The 20,260-nt window shown below is 47.7% G+C and overlaps 1 protein-coding gene across 5 annotated transcripts in view; it reads right to left on the reverse strand.

Moving 5' to 3' along the window:
• Window positions 1-20,260, reverse strand: part of LOC120948689 (uncharacterized) — a 41,333-nt gene that overhangs the window by 2,596 nt on the left and 18,477 nt on the right. For 4 of the 5 annotated variants that reach the window (XM_040365305.2, XM_040365304.2, XM_040365303.2 and 1 more), the window contains one exon: window positions 151-831. In XM_040365305.2, the coding sequence (XP_040221239.1) occupies window positions 151-831 (681 nt within the window). The remainder of the gene's footprint in view (window positions 1-150; window positions 832-20,260) is intronic. The other variant, XM_040365307.2, reaches the window with a different exon arrangement.

Below are 20,260 nucleotides of genomic sequence, written 5' to 3' on the forward strand. Positions count from 1 at the left end.
AACAGGTGATGAAGCAAAACGGGGGGGGGGAGAAGAAAAAGAGCAAATAAGACAACATCGCCAACGATCCGGATGTATGGTTGTAGCGGGAAAATAACCTCTTGGGAAAATAGAGGATGGTCTCCCAAGTGGGTGCTTCGCCGTACTTACTTAGCAAATGCTCCTTGATGCGCTGCCGCTGCTGGTTCGGTACGTGGTAGCGATGCCGCAGTACGGCAGCGGATTCCGCTCGCTCGGGCCCCCCTCCTCTCGGGCCTCCCCTTCCGTTCTCTCTGCGTACGGTCGCACCAATCGACGAGCTATCACCGGACGTTGATCTGCCACGATGAGCGCGGGGCCTGTCATTGCTGGTGTCACTGTCGTCGGTGGTCGTGGCTGCCTGGTGCCTGCTGGAAGTAGCAGCAGCAGCAGCCGGTGCACCACCCCCACCACTACCACGACCGTGGGCAGCAGTGGACGGTGAGGAGGAGGATGCGGCACCACCAATCCTCTCGCCAGCTGGAACCGGTCGGTGTGCGTAGTGCGCCCAGTACGGTGGCGGTGGTTCCGGGGCCCTTATCGGTCCGCGAGATCTCGGCGGCAGAACCGGCAGCGATGGTAGATTACGTCCGCCCAGCTGCTGCTGCTGTTGCTGATGCTGTTGCTGCTGATGTCGCCGTCGACGTCGATCGGCTGCGATGGCCGCTGCAACAACGGCCACAGAACTGCCGGCCGGCGGCTGCTGCTGCTGCTGCTGCTCGCCCGCTACTGATGCGCCCGGTGCGGTGGTCTCGCTCGTTCCAGCCCTCGGTTGGTGGGACGTTCGGGCCGCGCTGCTACTACCGGTCGCTGCTGCACGAAAGCGGAAGGAAAACGGAAAAGGAAATGGGACACAAAACCGCCCAGTTAGTATGCTTTCGCACTCTTTCGTCCCCGGAGGGTTGAGGCTGCCCTTTTCGCTTAAGATAGTAATCGAAGGTTTGTTTTGCTTTTTTTTCACAAACTGGTGGTGCCATCCCAACCGGTACCCGCGTGCATGGACCATAACTTGTCGCAAGTTATTGCTGCGGGCAACCGGTGAGAGGAGCGAATCCGTTTGGAATGGCAGATCGAAAGCTCATTCCTTCCGATAACTGCAGCCGTTTGTGCACAACCACACTGCTGCACATGCCTTACCGTAATTCGCAATCTCACATACACACACACATACACCGAATGATGAAGCATTCGATATTACAGATGTCAATCGATCGTACCCAATCGAGGATACCCAAGGGGTGGTAAGTGATTCTTGGTGGTCCCCGGGAGAAGATGTCTTATTATTGCCCACTTTATTTACCGTTCGCAACACCTTCAACGCATTCCGAAAACTCGATTACTACAACCTGCTCAAATATCACCCGCATACGAACATGTGACATTGCAAAAAAGAAAAACCGTGACAGTAAAGTGCATGATTCACGCCGATCGTGCCACCCGATTGTCGGTTGGCTTCGAAAGATTGGCTTCGAAACCCCCGCGGGGGCACTATGGAAAACACGACACCAACGAGTCCGCCGACGTGCTGTGCCCTCTCCATGCCCTCCTACTCTGACAGTAATTATGCGCACGATTATACACCTTAATAACCTTCATTCAGTAACTGTTTCATATCTCCCCTCCGACTTTATTTAGAAAGTTGTCACTCATACGAGCGAAAAGGGTTTGGCTGTTGGGGGTAGATCTTCTTTCCAAGCCAATCAGTGTTCATTCCACCCGACTGTGTTGGAACATGATCACTCAACCGAGGTGCTCAACAAGTGCACCGCAATTACTTGTTATTACCGCGCATGATAGCACGATCGTTTGGTTTGGCTTTCTTGTCCGCATGCTAATAACCTCATCATCTATAAGGGGTAACATCTATCTATAGGGTATGAGGGTAATTTGGATGCAGAGAGCGAGCTGTAAACACGTGTCCTCGTCAATCATGCGTTAAATCTGATGAACTGCGGATTCCGATGTATCTTATTACTGGAATGATACACACTTAGGGCCTTACCGATTTGAAAACTTCAAATACTACGACCTATAGCTAATTAGTTGTCATGTTTTGGGCATTAAGCACCTGGCAACAGGGACAGTAAAACACAAAGACAACATTTTTGAAGTGATAAGCAATAGAAATTCTCAATATTGCAGCTAAACCACTTTCGCCTATTTTCCTGTGTCAAAGTGTACTTCAATTTTATGCTTTCGCACAGCCCGATACCGAAGATAAAACTCCAATGCCATATCATGCCGGCAAAACTCTCGCTAGTAGTATCAACCTTCAAAGCTAGCAAAGGAATAATTGGCGCGCCATAGACCTCTTCTTCCCGTTTCAAACTCTGCCACAAATTAATCTCATTATACAAAGTGTGCTGCCAGTGTGATGCACCTCCGACGTCTGTGTCGGTGCTATCTTAATTGGAATTCCAGCCGACTTTTACACTTTGCAATTATGTCGCTCACTTCCCCATCGCCCTTCCCATGGCCCCATTTCGATATGAGGCTTGGATGTCGATGGATGATAGAGCGCAAGAAAAGCGTTGACGTTCCTGCCGCAGCAAAGCAAAAACGCGGAATTGCAAGTGTAAACAATTGTTCGCATAGCTTTCGCTTTCCAGTGCGGCCCAACGAACGTCTTGGTGCCAACAATAGACGCGCACGAGGTGACGACAAGACGATCCGAGGTTCCGATCGAGACAAAAGCTGACCTTTCCCACCGGGAAGGGAAGACGTTTGTTGTTGTTGTTGTTGGTGTGGTTTTAATGACGTATCGCGCCATCATAAACGGGGTGGAAGCACGTGCCAGACATCACTGCTCCGTGGTTCAATACTGAACGGGGTTTGATGAATTTCGCACAAACGCTGCACAAAAAGTTTGCGATTTTCCTCCCCAAAACGAGGTTCAATTTGCGGCAAATTGTCCCGTACCATGTCCGCCACTATCTTCACCACTGGTGTGCGTGTCGATGCTCAATTATGCATAAATCGCACAATAACTAATTAACCTGAAAACTACATCCATTCTAGCGTATGCGCTTGTGTCCCGACCCAAACAGTTCCGTTCAGCATTTGCGGTCGATAATTCCATCTGAGCTCTGAGCCTCCTGTCGAGCCTAGACCGTCTGCCCTGGCTGTCTGTTGGACTTCTCTCCCCCCCCCTCCCCCGCCCCCCTATGTATGCCATCTGGCAATAAAAAGGTGCAATAGACGGCTACGGCTAGATTAAGCTCTGCCGGTTCACAGGTTCACATCTCTCGCTCGTCTCGGCTATCTCGGGACGGGACGGGATGGACCGTCGAACGGTGTCAAAGGTCGTGTACCTTTTGCCCGTGGCCGGGCCGGGCTGGTCATCGCAGGTTCTTCTCATCCGTACAGATCTTTAGCTGCAGCATTTATCCCAATGGTTGTTTAATTGAATTCCATTATCGTGCCTTTGAACGATGATCCCGTCCTGCACCAGTCGCCAAGGCGAAGGAGGCCGACATTAACGGGTCTTTTGGTTTTGGCCACCGACACAGGTAGCCAAGCGAGAGGAATCAAAGTGGACGCTCTTTTCTCCCTCACGGCACCTTTTTCTTCTCGATGCCAAAAACATCCCCTCCTGTGCTGTCTGTTCCTGGGCCTGCTTGCAATCCAATGAACTCGGTAAATTTGAATTTAATATCATCCCTCCCCGGTTCCGGTTCGGTCGGTCGGTCGGGTGGTATGTGCAATCACGTTTTTGCATCTCCGTTCCCTGTGAGTGCCTTATGGGTATCGGGCCTGTGGTATCGGGGTGTATCGGTATCAGCTCATCTTGCACATCCCAGGCTTTCCCCATATCCCCACAGCTGCACTTAAGGCCAATGGATGCAAATTGATGCAGTGTGTGCGACGTGTGGGACGTGCTATTCACCTGTGCCAGTGCCGTACCGGCGTGTGTCCCGGTTCGTAGACATCTTCACTTTGGTAATCTTGGCAGCTCGAATGCGGTTGCAAACGTACGCTCATTAATGTGTCCATCACATGCAAAAGGGCGGGTGGCAGTGCATCAAGGAGCAACATCTTCTGCTAGCGGGCCAGGACGACCACCGAGCGGAGGGTTGCACTCGTCAAAACTGTCTTGCATTCCATTCGGCCTGCCTCGGTCTAGACACGGCACATGGGGGTGACGGGCAGCCCGTTCTCTGCTGCCCTATTCTGTGTTGTGGAAACCAGAACGATGTTTGATTAACATTCGCCGGAGAGTGCAACGGCTGTGTGTGTGTTTGGACAAGTGGAACAACTTTCGCAATCGCACCGAGACAGACGGGAGGGATAGGATTAATTGTCTTGCAGCGTGTCTCATTATCGCTCAATTTGATGCAGACACGTACCGAACACCATCGATACACGGGTTCTCACGTACATTGTTCGTGTTGGGTGTGTTTTGCCCAGTAAAGAAACGATGCCCAAATCAATGTCATTTGCAAACCTGCTCAATCGAGTTCAAGCAATTAAAGCAGGTGTTAGTTCAAGCTTAAACGATCCAAAGCTGTGATTAGTGATTAATCCGGTACGAAGGACCAAACGTATTACAGAACTCTTTTGGTTTTGGATTGAGGGTTTATACTAAATTAAGTTGTTCAAATTTACCTATGAATCTTTAAAACAACCTATTATCTGAGCTCCTTTTTTCTTTTTTCTTTTTAAATCAATTTACACAACAAAACTATTTTCTAGCACGAACAGTTATATACGGCAAATGCGTCGCTACATTAGGTGCGCCTCCGTGGAGCCGTATCGAAACGCACCGACCTGCAATCTCAAAGCGTGTGTGTTGTAGGTTCAAATCTAATCTATAGCCGCAATAAACTATCTTCTTTCAACCTTAGCTAATCAAGCAGAACAAGTTAAGCAAAGTATGGTTATAATTTGGACGAGAAATGATATGATATGTCTGGAACCAATTGCACTTTTTCAACAAGCAAAAACGTACTTAAAGACTCTGCCTGTTGTTCTGCTTTCAGGTGCATGAAAATCCATCCCATTTTTTAACACCCACGCTTTTAAAGGTAACCGTGTTCTTCCTCCGACACGAATGCATTTTCCCGAGCTCACGAGCACATACACATAAAACATGCTCAAATGTCGTTGATAGGGAACGGTTCCAGCTGCGAACAATTTTCCCCTTCGCTTCCACTTATGTTGTTGTCGCTTTTTTTTTGTTTTAGTGCTGTAAATATTTTAATCGTATCGCTCGCGACATTCTGCTGCACGGCCTTTTCCCTCCACACTTTCCCTTCTGCTACAATAGCATAGCAAGGGGGGTGAAAGGGATGCAATAGGAAGCCGCACTACGTCCGCGCAAAGTAGCCGATTGCGCCGATGTCTGCTTTGCCACAGCATAACTTCCATTTTTCCATGCTGCAACGGTGCCGCAGCCAACGAAGGTACAGGAAGGAAGGTTCCTGCTTACATTCCAGCTGCGATAGGGGAAACGCGCATGGTGGCGCAGACAGAGGCGGTTGAGTTGCATTTTCCAAACCGCACACACGTACGATCGTACACCATCGGGCACAGGTTGTGTCGGCACATTGTCTGTGTAAAGTTCAGAGGTGCGCAACCGTACGGCCGAAAGCGTTCCCGGGCAGCGCGGCAGCGTGAACCATCTACTTTCATCCTCGACTTAGACGGCGGCTTCCTCCAGAGCGTTAGGACACGGGAAACCGCGAGGTGAGAAAGCCTCCTTCGCAGACGTTCGCAGGCAAACGGCTCGATCGCGGGGCCGTCCCGTGGTTTCAGCCCAATAAATCGCACCGACAACGAGACCGACCAATCATAAAATGCCGTATCTAATGTGCATGTTAATTTATGGAAAATCGACATTATGAAATCCGAGCCACTGCTCTCGGCAGGAGGAGTGAAGCGAAGCAACTCCTCACACGGGGAACGGACGGAAACCGGCCTAGACAAAATACACATATATCGCTCATCGCAAACACATGTGTGTGTGTGTGTGTGTGTGTGTGTGTGTGTGTGTGTGTGTGTGTGTGTGCCCCCTGTGCTTTGCACCCGTTGCGTCGGAACGGAAAAAACACGCCCGGTGGACACGCCGTGCTCGAGTTAAACCCTTCTCGGGCGGTTCCTTCCTCCCCATTAACACACACCGATAGTGTACAGGCACGTGAGGTTGGTCCGAATCGGGGTATACGGTGGAACCTCGTGTGTGTTATCTTGCGGGAGTTTTGGGGCTATGCATGATCGTCGCAAAACAAAATACGCAGGAAGAAAATGTCCGCCTCAAATACATCGTAGTGGACGATCAGCAGCAGCAGCAGCAGCATCCGGGCAACCGGTTTCTTGATGTTTGTGGGGTTTACGTTTTAATATCACTCTTTTTTCCCTCCGTAGTTAGTTTGCCCTTTGCCGTCCTGCACAAACATGCACACACGCACTACAAGTACACATGCATATGTCCATCCGCTGCCGTACTGTCTGGGCCGGGAACTGTTTACAGTGCATCGTGGTGCCTTGCGAGCATGCCGGCCGGTTCCATTCTTGATCTGGAGATGATGTTGCGCGCAATCGGTGAAGAAGGGGCAACGAGGCTACGGTGTGATCATCAAACCGCAAAAGGAAATTAATGCTTAATGGCCCGAAGCGGAGAAGAAGACGTGCTAGAAGGTGGCATTTGTTGGTACATTTGTTCTAATGATGGTTGTGTGTTTTTTGTTTGCTTTTTACTTTTCGAATTCGGTATAACTATGGCTTCCGATGTTGAGAGCATGCGAGCCTTGGGGTGGGGGGAGGGGGGTGGATTTCACGCACAATTACACCCCGGTTGCAACGGCTTTGGAGCAATGGTGACATGACCATGTTTATCGCCCGTCCTATTTGGCTTTGGAATGGCGGATTGTCGGCATTGCTGCCAAAGCGCACTGTACAATGTCGGAGATTCCCTTTTCTGCGCTGCAAATTTGCAAACATCCGCTCAGCTTGCCTTGTTTGTACTGTGGACGATTAGTCGTAAGCCTAGCAAAGGTATTACGCATCACTTATATCTGTGTATGTATGAAGTTAATCAAACAAAAAGGTGCGATGGCTAAGCCACTGGGTGGAGGGAAAAGGCACGGATATTAGCTAAATGGTGCTAAATGGAGATATAACATATAAGATCATCTAACCAACACATCAAAGTTGATAGATGAAGTTGAAGATACCAAAAACCATTTTCCTTTACTATAATTCTTGCTTTGCAATTTCGCAATTCAACATTATAAGGTAAACAAAATTACGGAGATTTATTTATGGACACTGCCATATTAGTTCTACTCGAATTAGAGCACTGTGGTCTGAGGTAATGTGTTGAATCTTGCCAGTATGTAAAAAGCCATCTAAGTCCGAAGAATTAGACTGCTATTTCGGGATTCAACCCAATCTAATTCTCAGTGCAGTTCACTCAATTTGCTTGGAGTAAAGATAAGAAGTAAGAACTGGTCAGTTTTATCAGTTCTTAGAAGTGGATGAGAACTACCCGTAGACATATAAACAAGAGCGTGAAATCTTTGAGGAAATCAACGTAATTTAGCGATTCAAAGGCTGTGCGAGATAACGAAACAGAGAGTTGTTTGAAATTATTTAAAAAAGAACAATTTTATCAAACCTAACTCTGAGTGAGATGCAAGATGCAAGAGTTGAATACTTCTGGTGAGTCATCTACATTGAGTCAATTGACTGAAAAGAGTGATCTTTTAATTTCTGAACAACCTAGATACTAGATATTGTGAGGTGTATAAGCAACTACTGAAACTGATAACAAACTGATAACATGCTTGGAACATCTGTGGTGACGTCTGACGCTTACGCAAATAATACTAACAATGTTACGTGAATATTAATACAAGAAAATGTCTTGTTTCATCGACCAAACAACGTGATCCACAGGTGAAAACATATCTTGCCAAGCTGATCCAACACACACACACACAGACATTACATCACAACTGAAGCCGACAAACTGGCGGAGATGTTCCGCATCGTCAAACCTTTCGCAAAAATTGGCCTGCGGTGTTCAAACTCATAAAAATGTATACACCGCCTCCTAGCATCTCCGTACGTTCCATATCGCGCTGACTCTTCTTCGCGCCAAATAAAACAACCGTGCCAAGAATTAGATAATCCTCAAGCGCGAGGACACCACGGAAACCACACTCTACGGCTACAAAAACGTCTGTTTAAAAAAGGTATACACACCGCTTACAAAACCATATCTCGCGCAGATTCGCCCTCGGGCGAGAAGATGCCCAGATTAGCGACACCCGCTTACGGTGCAGGACCCACATCAGACGGACTACCTCCTACCTACCTACCTACCTAAATATTTGCACCCACCAAACCCACATGCCACATGGACATCCTTTCCTTTGCTCTCGCCAAGATGCAAAGCCGTCGCGTCATTCGCCCGCACTGCTCCGGGGGAATCCGAGACGGAATCTTCATCCCGGGGCTCGGTTACGCCCAGACGGTTACGGAACCTACACGCACAAACCTTACCACAGCTCCGCAAGAAATATGTGAAATTCGCGTGCCGCTTTTAAATATTTCTTTCGATGCTTTCCGACTTGGAGGGCGGAACGAACGTGTGCTTCATTTCCTTGCCAGGAAAGACTGTGTGCGAGCGCGCGCGCCCGTCGACCAGTGTTTGCCCCGTATCGCCCGGAACGATCTTTTCGCCCATTCCCATTCTCGCGAGCGCGCGCGCGGTCTTTCGATTACGAGTTTGTGCCTTTTTGTTAGACATTCTCCCTTCTCGGTGTATAAATTCTGACTCCAAAGCCAACTCTTGCGGATGCTGCCGGTCCGCGAGCGATGATCGCGCGCTTTTTCGTCCCGGCATTTCTTGTACACAATTTCTTCTTCTCGCTGTCCTCGCCTTTGCTGACCATGCTAATGGAACGCAACATTTCCATTCCGCTCGTTACACCTTTCATTCGCAGAGCGAATTCATTTCGAATGGTCAAACGCCGGCGAGACGCGCGGCAGAGTGAATGATTTGTAAATAAAAGCGAAAGCAACAAACCACCACATCTCGGGTCGCAGCATCCTCATCTTCTGCCCTGCCTGGTGGGAAAATTGACCCCAACATGCCATGCCACAAGTCTCTCGCATGGTTGCAAAACAAGTTTCCCTTTCGCTCGTTGACAACAATTCGTCGTAAATTCTGTGCTCCAGTGGGACCGCTTGCGGAGCTAATTAAACCGCACGCGGCTAATTTGTGAACGCGGGCTGTTGTCATACCGAAAAACAGGGGGTTGTGATTTAATGTTTGGATGCTTATTTTTGGGGAGGTAAGACGCCGTACCATAAGCAGCAGCACGCAGCGTAGTTGCAACTTACTCTTAGGCACGTCGTAATGAATTAGTTTTTAAGTGTGCAGTGTTTTCTCTTCCCACCATTAAATGCCACCGTTTTGGGGATGATTGTGTTGATCAAATTTGTCACCGGGGTTGTTTTTTTGTGTGGGGAAAATAGTTTCTCAGGTCTGCTGCTTGCTGGCGGATGTCACTCTCCATTTCAAATGACATTCATAGCGTTCTTGTTAGCTCCTAATGAATCGGATAACAGATTTTTATCACACAAATTATGAGCTTCTACTCATCGTTGACCAGTCCTGCTCATCTTAGGACCTTAATAAATTACCGACAAACTACCCAGCGTGATAGCGATCTCCACAAACTCTTCCTCATGGTGGGATCCACATGAATACCTGGCTGCACCAAACCCTATTTTCTCCCATTCTTTACACCTGTTAGCTCTCCGCCAAGTTCTATCAGCACACAAAAACACACCTCAATCTTTCCCTCTCTCAATCTGCCACTTTTTTCTTCCCCTTTCTCTAAGCATTGAAAAGTAAAATCTTTCTTCATCGCTAGAGAGTACACGCAAACCTCCGTCTTCGATGGCCGATTTAGACGCACGTTCACACGTTGACGCCTCATCCAAGGTGGAATGACCCGGTGCGCGTTGTAAAGATTCGGCCAGTTGGCTTGGCTTCGGTTCACTGCCTCAAGGAAATACCACCGTGCTCATGTTTGCTCATGAAAAATGCAACATTGCTCGCTTGCTGTAAGACCTTCTGGGGGGGCGTAACGATAGCGGAAAAGCGGTTAAGTCGATTCACTTTAATTTCCGTAAATCTTCATTTCACCAACCGACCTATTGGGCAACTTTACTCGAGGGTTTAGCAACAGAGCTCAAAGATAGTTGGTTTATTTTGACACCAAACGAAACTCTTTCGCTCTACGCTTGCTCAACGTTCTGTTTCCAGCGACTCTTAGCTGCTAATATTTCCATCAACATGTTTCACAATGGTTCGTACCAAACGAGAGCCAACCAATCGTTCGGATAGCCTTATTAAAGCGAACATTATGTCGCCATTTATTGTCTGCTAAACAATTCTAACTGTTTTGCGTTACAGATATCTACCCGTCCGCTACTATCCATAACAAGAAATGGCACAAATGGACACAAAACAAACAACCCATCGTATATTAAAACGACAAGCCTAAGAACAGAAAGCATAATAGCTTGTGCGTTGTTTTAAGCATTCGTACAAACAAAAAGAACACACTAAATGGGTGCTTTTGGGAATTGAAATTCATACTCTAACATTTGTTTGCATCGCAGCTCGTTAGGAGTTTTTTGGCAGGGCAGCACCAAAGACAGCTCCGAACTGAAGCGTGGGTTTGATTTATTCTTCCCCAACAGCGCTTCCCGAGGGAGCGGGGAGTAACAGCGATTGTGCAGCGATAAACGGTTGGAATTTAATGTGACAAGATAATGTATTGAACCTCATCTCAAGTTTCCGTTTTGTTTTACGTTTTGAATTAACTCATTAGTCCTCAATTCAATGGGCACGCTTTGATTTACTAATGACAAACCAAAGACACAGAATCGATTCCTAATCAGCCCTACAAGCAAAGTCTTTGCAACAATTTCACACGCACAGATACAAATGCTCCGATCATTTGCTTACCACTTTAAAGCCAAACCCGGCAGGGAAATGGTTGTTTCCGTATTATTTTATTTTGGCTTGGCTGGTCCAAACTGGTCGTCCTTGAAGATGGCACACGCAAACAAAAAAAACACACAAAATTTCCGACCCACAAAAACTGACCTTCTTTCCCCGCAGACACACGGACAATCACAATCAAAATTGACACGCTAACGACATACTTCAATTATCGATCGAGACACATCACACACGACGAACGTCATGTCAGGCACGTCAGGCACGAACGTCGGGACCGAACCACACCTCGGCTCGGCTTGCTGCTGTAATATCTTCTTCACCTGTCCACGGTGCAATCATGCAGCCCCACAAAGTATGCGGCGGTACGCGCCCCCTCCGGGCGCGCTGTGCAGCGAAGCGAGTGTCAAAGCGCAACCCCCGAACCGGGCAGAACAATTTCAATCATGTCGTCGGCGGACGGGCGTGCATAACTGCCCAAAAGGGAGAGATATTCACCTTTTTACGATTTCATTCATTCCGAGCGCATAGTTTGTTGGCGTTTTTCTCGTGTTGGGGTTTTTGCACACTCCACTGACACTTTGTCATTTTTCGGAAGGTTTCATATTTTTATCTCGCTCGCTTGTTTCTTCTGTTATCTGTGAATTGGAGTTATTTTTTACACCAAACGCATTCCGCTGCTATGTGTTGCTGTGCTTTTGGCACACTCATTTCGTTGTGGACGATCGCGATGCTTCCCTGATAACGATCACACAAAGATCGCGTTTGGTTTAAGTTTCAATTTTACGCATTTTATCGCTGTGTTTCTTTTCATATACTGCTTTTTATGCTGCTACTTTGCTACTGTTGTTACCTTCACTGTGTTGTGGTTCTATGCTTCTATCCACTTACAAACCCACCGGGGTGAAACTTTTAATTTTCACTCTTCCATTATGCTCCCAATCTCAAGCCGACTGGATCTGATTGGATTTTTCTGTTTCTGTCTGTCTGTCTGTGTGCGCGCACACAGACACACACATGTCCAACAGCGCATCCCCCTTCTCAAAAGCTTGACCAAACTTTACGCAACGAAACTGGACGATTCGCTCGTTTAGTGATGAAGAATGTTTGCTCGTACCGTCTAGCCTAACCGCGCCACGGTCAGGCTGTGGTGCCCAACGACAGCGAAACCCATTCCTTCGGCTGCCTTTTTATGTTCTATTCCCTTCCTAATGTGGTTGTGGGCATTTTTTCCTTCTTTTTCTTGTATGCTCAACCTAACCCGTCGAACGCGTCGAGGCACCCCCCCCCCCCCCCCAAAAATCAGCCGAACCAATTGGCAACGGGCGCGACGGCGCGATCGATCCTCGCGACTCCTCGCGCGTCGAAATTCCTTTCCGAGGCCCTATGCTATAAGGCTTCCAACTGTATCGCCTCGAGCACCTTTCGAGCCGTCAAGGTCTTCTAAGAACGCGGTTTGCCCGAGCGTTTTGTTTGGCACACACACACACAAACCAAGGTTCGATTGCAGAAGAATTTTGATATCCCTTTTTGTCCAAACGGCACAACAAAATTCAAGGAAGATGCGAACGAAATTGTATCTTGTTGGAAATTATTGGAATTTGTGTTCTTTTTCTACTCTTTCCACTCACTTTCGATCCCTTTTTTTTCGATTGTTTAGTTACATTTTTTTTTTTTTGTTTAATTTCTTGTCACACTTGTCAATTGTTTGGAACTAACAAATTAATCAAAAGACTTAAACGCTGGGTAAAGAAACGAACCTCGCTTAAACTAACCGATCACACAGCATCAACAGCATTGTTTGAGCAATGGCACAATCGTGTATCCTTAAACATCCAGCACACACCAAAAACAAAACCTCACACCAACACTCGCGGTTGAAACACTCGCGACGCAACCTTTTTGCGTAAGCTCCGGCGGACGGGACGGGTTTTTGCTCCGAGATCTCCGTCACACAGTGCAATCCACCCGCTACAGCGCTTTGCCACAAACTGACTTCGGGTTGGGCTTCGCTTTTCACTGATCTGCCTCCGTCGCACCGGTCGCCGAGGATGACGACGACGACGACGTCGTCCCGCGTTCCCGGGGCCCTGTCCGCTGTTGGCTGTATCCGATTACACCTGAGGTTTTGTTCGTTCGTTCCATTTCATCTCTCCCGGCATGCTGTGCACTCTCATCCCAAAACACGCGCGGCTTCGTGTGTTATCTCGCGCGTGCTTCATCCGACCCGGAATCCTAATGGATGCTGCTGTGCTCTCCGTGCCGCACGGGAGAGCATTGCTCTCTTTCGCTTCGTGCTCTTAGTAGCGAGACGAGAGCATAGCAACATAAATGTGGTACCGTGCCGTCACAGCGCAGAAAGAAACGTCCGATTTAGTGGGAATGAGGTGACGAACTGAGAGAGCGAAACGATTCGAAGAGCATCGCGTTATGCTGCTGTCAACAAAGCAGCGGGCGGGCCAGCAGCCACACATACAGCGCTGCAAAAGGATTCACTCTTTGAGGCAACGTTTGGTAGTTGGTCGTTACGTTATTTTTACGGAAATTTTTTACTCTATTTTAAGGCTTTAAAATCTTAAAAAGATGAGCTTTTCTCCCTTAAAAGAGAATAATGTTTACCACATTTTTGATTATTTCATCTCTTCATTGTCTTCTTTCAACCAGAATCCACCTGTTGCTAGACAGCATCAAACACAACGGCCACTCGTTCAACATCCAACCAACTCTGCTGTCTAGAGACGACCAACAAAGCGTATGCAATGAGTGCTATCGCCGGTATCTACGTCACTCGATCTGTCCCATTTCATGTCAACGCCGGTACGGCAGCATAACAGTGAGGAGTGAAACGAAACCCGGGCCATAGGCAAACGCTCCCGCAGCAGCATAACAACCTTACCCTCAACCGCCCCCAGACCACGGCAACTAAAACAAAAGATTAAACCCGATCCTGCCCGATGATTCGGTGTAGCCTGTCCACCTTTAATCCGGGTGGATCGTTCACCGTGGCGTGGCTATTTCGTAAGCCAAGAAAGCCAACCCTCGATACAGTTGGGAGAGATGGGCAGGCAAAAAAAGGGCTCTAGCGTGTCTCTCCTCGCTGCTTGTGCGTCCGCGGTGCTAGAAAAATGAAATCGAAACAACAAACGAAAACAATCTTCACCGCGTGCCACCCAAGCCACCCACCAGCCTCCTCCAACTCAGCGCAACTGTGTGTCCACTTTTGTTGTCCCATCTGTGAGGTTCTTTTTTGGGCACTCTTTTTCTTTCACTCTCGTCCTCTCGTGCCTTTTTTGTTTTTTGTTTTGTGCTTGCTCATCCAATTCTGATGAGATTAGATTTTTTTAAACCCCTCCACGCACCCTATTCTTCTGTGCCGAGGCTGTCGGCTGGCTCAACTTCGATTCGATCGACGAACATTTTTCTCCCTGGCCTTCCGAAGCTTAGCAAAAGCATTCGTTGCTGTGTATATATATGTGTGTGTGTGTGTGTGTGTGTGTGTGTGTGTGTGTGTGTGTGTATGGATACCTTTTCACCACTCATCGTGCGCACAGGTGCGCACAGCAACGAAAAGCAGACGGCGGGTTTCAACCTGAAGCAAAAAGAACCAAGCAACGAACCCTCCGACGAATCTAGTTGCCGGCGATCGATCGCGGATCTAACGATCATCTCCTGTGCTTGACAAACCACACCACTGAAACAATCTCGGCCGGGCTTGCACCTGGGGGTTAGCGGGGCACCAAAGAACTGCGCGGTAGGCTGTAACGCGCCAAATTACACGCTCGTGATGGTGGTGAATTTATTTAGATTAGCTTCCATTTTCGGCCATACGCGTACATATTGGATGCGCATTACAACACACACACATACACACACAAGCACACGAATAAGGGCTAAAGGAAGGCAACAGACAAACGAAAGCAACACGTGCCCCGTGTTGTTTCTGTGCTCCTCGCGTGCGTTTGTTTAGAAGAAGGGTCTTAATTCCTGCCTGATTAAGATAGAACCGCCGCTTCACCGCGGTCTGTGAGAGAGAGGGTAGTAAGGGGTTCAAGTGACGAATGTTGATTTGTTGTACAGCCCTCTTCCCCCTTAGTCGGATGGATGGGTGAAGAAAAAATCGTTTTTCTCCTCCCATCACAGTGGCCATCACAGCTTCTCGTTAAGGTTCTTCTGTACCGCTGTAGCTTATCGCGAAGAAGCAAAAACACAGAACCAAAAAAAAAAAATAGGAGGCAATATTTCAGTACTATTTTCTCTATTTTCACCCCTCCTTCTGTTCCTCTCCCTTTACAAGTAATTTATCCTGAACCATTTTGTTGCCAACGGTTCCACCGCGGTGTTCGTCACTTGTGCTCAAGACAAGTCTTTCGACCGATCGAAGCAACAACAACACGCTCGCTGTAATTTACACATCGCCGCCTTCATGTGCAACTTGACCGTTTGATCGATCGAATGCGGTTGCCTTGAATGGGTGGAGAGGGGTGAAGGGGGTAACACACAACATTGCATCGCTAACAATGCTCTGCCTTGTTCAAATAAACTCCATAAATTATATCAATCGCGGCACAGAATCGTCGCACGTCGCTGATGGATGGACGTGAAATGATGCATCTCCTGGCACCGATGCCTATTGCCAGCGCTGCTGCTGCTGCACATGTTTGTGAAGGTGGTTCAAAAGCCCCCGAGCAAAAAGGAAGCACAAAAACAACCAATCTCAATCGAGAAAAAGGCGAATAAAAACACGCACACACACCCAATGCATCTCTCCCAGGTGGTGGTGGTGATGCTGTAGGCAAGTGTCAAGATTCCGAACGGGCGATAAACTAAATCATGTTTGCCTGCCATATCATCCCCACCGCAACCGGAACGCTTCCCCTTTTCTGGTTCCCGCACTGCCTGGGCACCATTGTCGTTTGACACATGTTTTCCGCCTTTCAATGCTACCGCGGTTGATCCGGCTGCTTGGCGGGAGAGTGTGTGGGGGGTTTCGTGGGGGGTACGATCGCGTAGGAAATGCGTTGGCGAATGGCTCCGCTTACCCATTTCTGGCAATGCGCGCGCGCTCGCGTCCTGCTTTGCCGCAGCAGCATCAAGACGGCTGGGTGGTTAGTGTGCGTGCGTGCGCAATTTCTCGTTTGGGTGGTACGAGCGTGCGCGCGCGCCGTCGTCAATTAATTTATTCGTTTGCTTAATTTAAACGTAATTAATTGTAGCATAAGCCTGCTGGTGCAAAACCGATGATTCCGTTTGAATCGAGCGAGAACCGCAAACCGAACCATCGTTTGTGGTGGAAGAGGTGAGCTTTTTGCTTCCTCTCTCTTCGTTCGCTTCGATCGTCTGCAGGTCTCGAGCGGGGAATGTGGTACGGCAAATGTACGACAGGTGGAGGGAGGAGAAACATACACGCATTACATCACACACACACAGGGGGAGGGGGGGGGGGGTCAAGGCATTACATTCCGATGCTGGCGCAAACAACCCTATTCGGGTGCGTGTGTTGCTTGGGATGGAAGAGATCGGTATCGGAGGTATGGTGTCACTGATCTTATCGGATCGCTTGTAGTGATTTACACCTGGGAACAACTATTTGCTTCTTCGACGTGTTGAGCGTCCCATTGCACAGGTTTCTAATCTGTGCAATAACGTGTGCCACTGAAAGAGATGTTATTGCATGTTTTAAAGTGATTTATGTGTTGCAGACCTGGTTATATTAGCTCTTTTAATTTAATATTATTCAAGATTCCTATTGGAATTGGAATGGATTAGATTGGAATTGATGTCTCATTAAAATTGTAACAAAAAAAACCTTCAATTTCAATTTCAATTCCTGCTTTCCTTTTCAATTCTGAGAACAAGTTTGACTTTCACAACCAGCATTCGATCATCAAACATACACACCCAGACATTCCCTGAAGTTACCAAAAATAAACCGCCAACCCACAACCATTTGGCTGTTCGTTCTCAACGCTTTCCACTGTCACTTTCAGACAACTTTTCACACACACCCTATCCGTCAAAAAAAAACGCCCCTACGAGGCCTTTGACATTGCGCTCCACATCCGACATTGACGTTTCATCCGTTGACTTTAATCCGCTGCAAAAGTCCGTTTTCTGTTTCAATTCGTCTTTTTTTTGCTCCTATCATTTGAGAACCGTTTCAATTGCGTCATAAACAAATCGTTCGCCGCAGCTACGAACGATTCTCCATCCAACTTTTTTTATGGCGCGTTCCTTCCTTCCCGCGTCGCAAACTTGAAGCGATCGGCCGGAGTGAGCTAATCTCAAAGCTTGTCGCCTTTTGGATCATTGAAGCAACAACAGCAACAAAAAAAAGAACACATCTGAACACATCCCCGTCCAGCTATCGCACCTCACATTTGTTCTTAATTTTCTTCCCTTCTCCTACCCCTTGGGCGGACGATTCGATCGATCGCTCGCGGATCGCTCCGATCCGATTGATGATCGCCCGTGACAGGGCAAATTCTTGTCCCCCCCTCTCCCATTCCTGCACATAGTCACAGTAATCGAAGCCAATCTTTGCCTCGCAAGTAAAAACCCGCCCGCTGGTCTAGGAATGTGACGGAAAGAACAATAAAAAAACTGGTAAAAAACATATTACCTTTTAAAAAAAACCCCTTAACCCGTAGCTCCTCCGATACACGACACGCTGCAGGGTTTTAAGGGTTGATACCATCGGCTAAACGCTTCCAGTATCGGGCACGGTTGGGAAACGGATTAGCACAATAATCATAATAATTTAATCAACCATTAAGATGCGTCTGATTGCCATCGATACCGGCTGCTGAGCGGCCGAGGAGGAAATGTTCACACATCAATCTGCCGTGTGCCTTGGCGAGCATAAAATCCCGCCCGCGAGCGATTATGATATCCGGTACGATGACTTGTCGCTTTGTTTTCACTCTCTGTTGCTTCAGAATTCTGTTTCAAAGCGTGCGCTTTGCTACTGTGGACGCGTATCGTTCGTTGCGCGTTCGGTTTTTTTTTATGGATTTATTGCATTTACAACGATAAATCTTCAGCAGCAGCTGCTGCTACTGGCAACACAGCACGGTGGAGTTTCGCTCAAGCTTTTGATTGAATATTTTCGCATACTAGCTGTTTGGCCTCATCGTTGGCCAGCTTGGAGGAGTAATTAAATCAATAAAATTAAACTTCGTTACATGAGTTTGGGTTTTTTGCAACGAGAAAAAGGAAAGGAATTGTTTACCACATCTCCTCGTTCGCTAACGAGTCCAATTCTCGGTGCAGAATGCGTGAGTCATGCAGTCCGTGATAGCACTCTCTGTGCAGCAAAATGTTCGGGGCATGCAGTTGGGTGATTAAAACTCCCAAACCAAAGTATGAAATTCCATCATTTTCCCCCTAAAAAAGCAAAACAAAAAATAACGCCTCAATTCCCGCCCCATTCCCACGGATCAGCGTGCATATATCCCACTCGTTACAGTAATTTGCCGCTGTGTTTTAGCGAATGCCAAACGGCAACGGTACGGTACGGGACCCGCCGACACAGAAGAAGCCAAAACACGTTTCGTTTCTCATGAGTTTTCATAATTCCCCCAAGGGGCGTAATAGCTGGCAGCGGCGGCGTTTCTTCATAAGCGCATCGCCGCCAGCAGCGTGGTTTACTCACACGCAAAAAAGGATTCGTTTTGTGTTGCTTCCATTGGTTAAAATTCCAATCGTTTGTTATACATGCAGTTATACTACACAGAGAGACGGTACGGCCCGGTCTGGTGGTACAGTCGTCAACTCGTACGACTTTAACAACATGTCCGTCATGGGTTCAAGCCTCGAATGGACCGTGTGCACCCATACGTATGACTGGCTATTATCCTGCTTATGGGTTATCAAAAAATCACTTCACAGTCTTCCCCCTGAGTTACGCGACACTCGAGGATTTTTTTTGCTTTGACACATCATACGTTAAATTGGTACAATTTCCTCCAGTAACTGCCAAATTCAAAAATAAATTGCAGTTTTGCTAAATGTTTTAAATCGCTAAATATACATAATTTACCGAATTTTCTACCATAATTATATGAAATAAGTAAAAATGAACATTGAACTACTAAATTTAATCATAAAAAAACTTCAAAACTTCAAAATCATTCATATTTTGGCTAAAAACCGACTAGACTAAAATCCGAGTTATGCGAATGTCCCCGAAACGCATTATTAGCGTAGCTCGGGTGCAAAACTGAAACTCCAAATCATAGAAATCAGTATAAACGTAAATTTTGTTTGAAATTAGTAATTTGGGATTTCAAGTGATATCTTTGCCTGATTGGTCACAAATTTTTAATGCAATTCTTCATTCACAATCAGCTGTAGTGCCGTATCATGTGAAAATCCCTATCGTATGTGTTGCAGAGACTCAAAGTAATTAAATTTAATCCCTGTTAAGACGATAACATGATAAGAAACGCCATTCTTTCTTGTACCTGTACGCTATCGGGCAACAGAAAGATGCCCTCTCCTTCTCTTGCTCCTTTCTTTTCTTCGCTCACCAAATCAACCCAAACTAACCGAGCTTTATGGTTTCCAGAAGGTGCATGTTTGCCAACAACTGAGGCAGCCGCATCGCTCCCATCCCTTCGAAGGGCCAGAACCACGAGCGCAAGGCAGCACCCAGCACTGCACAGCTCCGACTGCCGCCCGGTGCCGGCTGCGTGCACCACCGCAATGTCCACACGGCATCTCACGGGGGCAGCGGCGCGCGATAGCGCAAGATTACGAACGCGGAAAAGCGGACCATCTCCGCGCCCGGGCAGGAGGAAAATATTATACACTCTATCGAATTTAATAGCCCGATCGTGATATGCGTGACTTTGGCCGTGGCAGCCGGTCATCATCATCATCATCCAGGCAGCCGCAGCAATGGAAGGGGAGGGGTGGGAGAGACTGCGGAGGGCAAGTTCATCCTTTCGTCAGCGGACACTGGCATCGCGAACGAGGCAGAACAGGGGGACGCGCTCCAGAACGTGCAGCTCAAACGTCAACGATCTGCCACAATGGAGCGCACACCGGATGGCGCACTGCACTGCAACAACAACAACAACAACAACAACAACAACAACAACAGAAACTCCAGCTTCCCAGGAGTGAAGGTCCGGCTGCAGACAAATCGGGAAGTTGGCGGCGCACAACGCACCCTTTCACCCCCTAGAACACGATTGGGAAGGAAAAATTAGGGCCCATCCTGAGACAAGCAATTCCCGCCGCCCGGAAGATAACACGAAT

Source organism: Anopheles coluzzii, chromosome 2, assembly GCF_943734685.1.
Source record: "Anopheles coluzzii chromosome 2, AcolN3, whole genome shotgun sequence".
In the NCBI taxonomy this organism is placed as follows: domain Eukaryota; kingdom Metazoa; phylum Arthropoda; class Insecta; order Diptera; family Culicidae; genus Anopheles; species Anopheles coluzzii.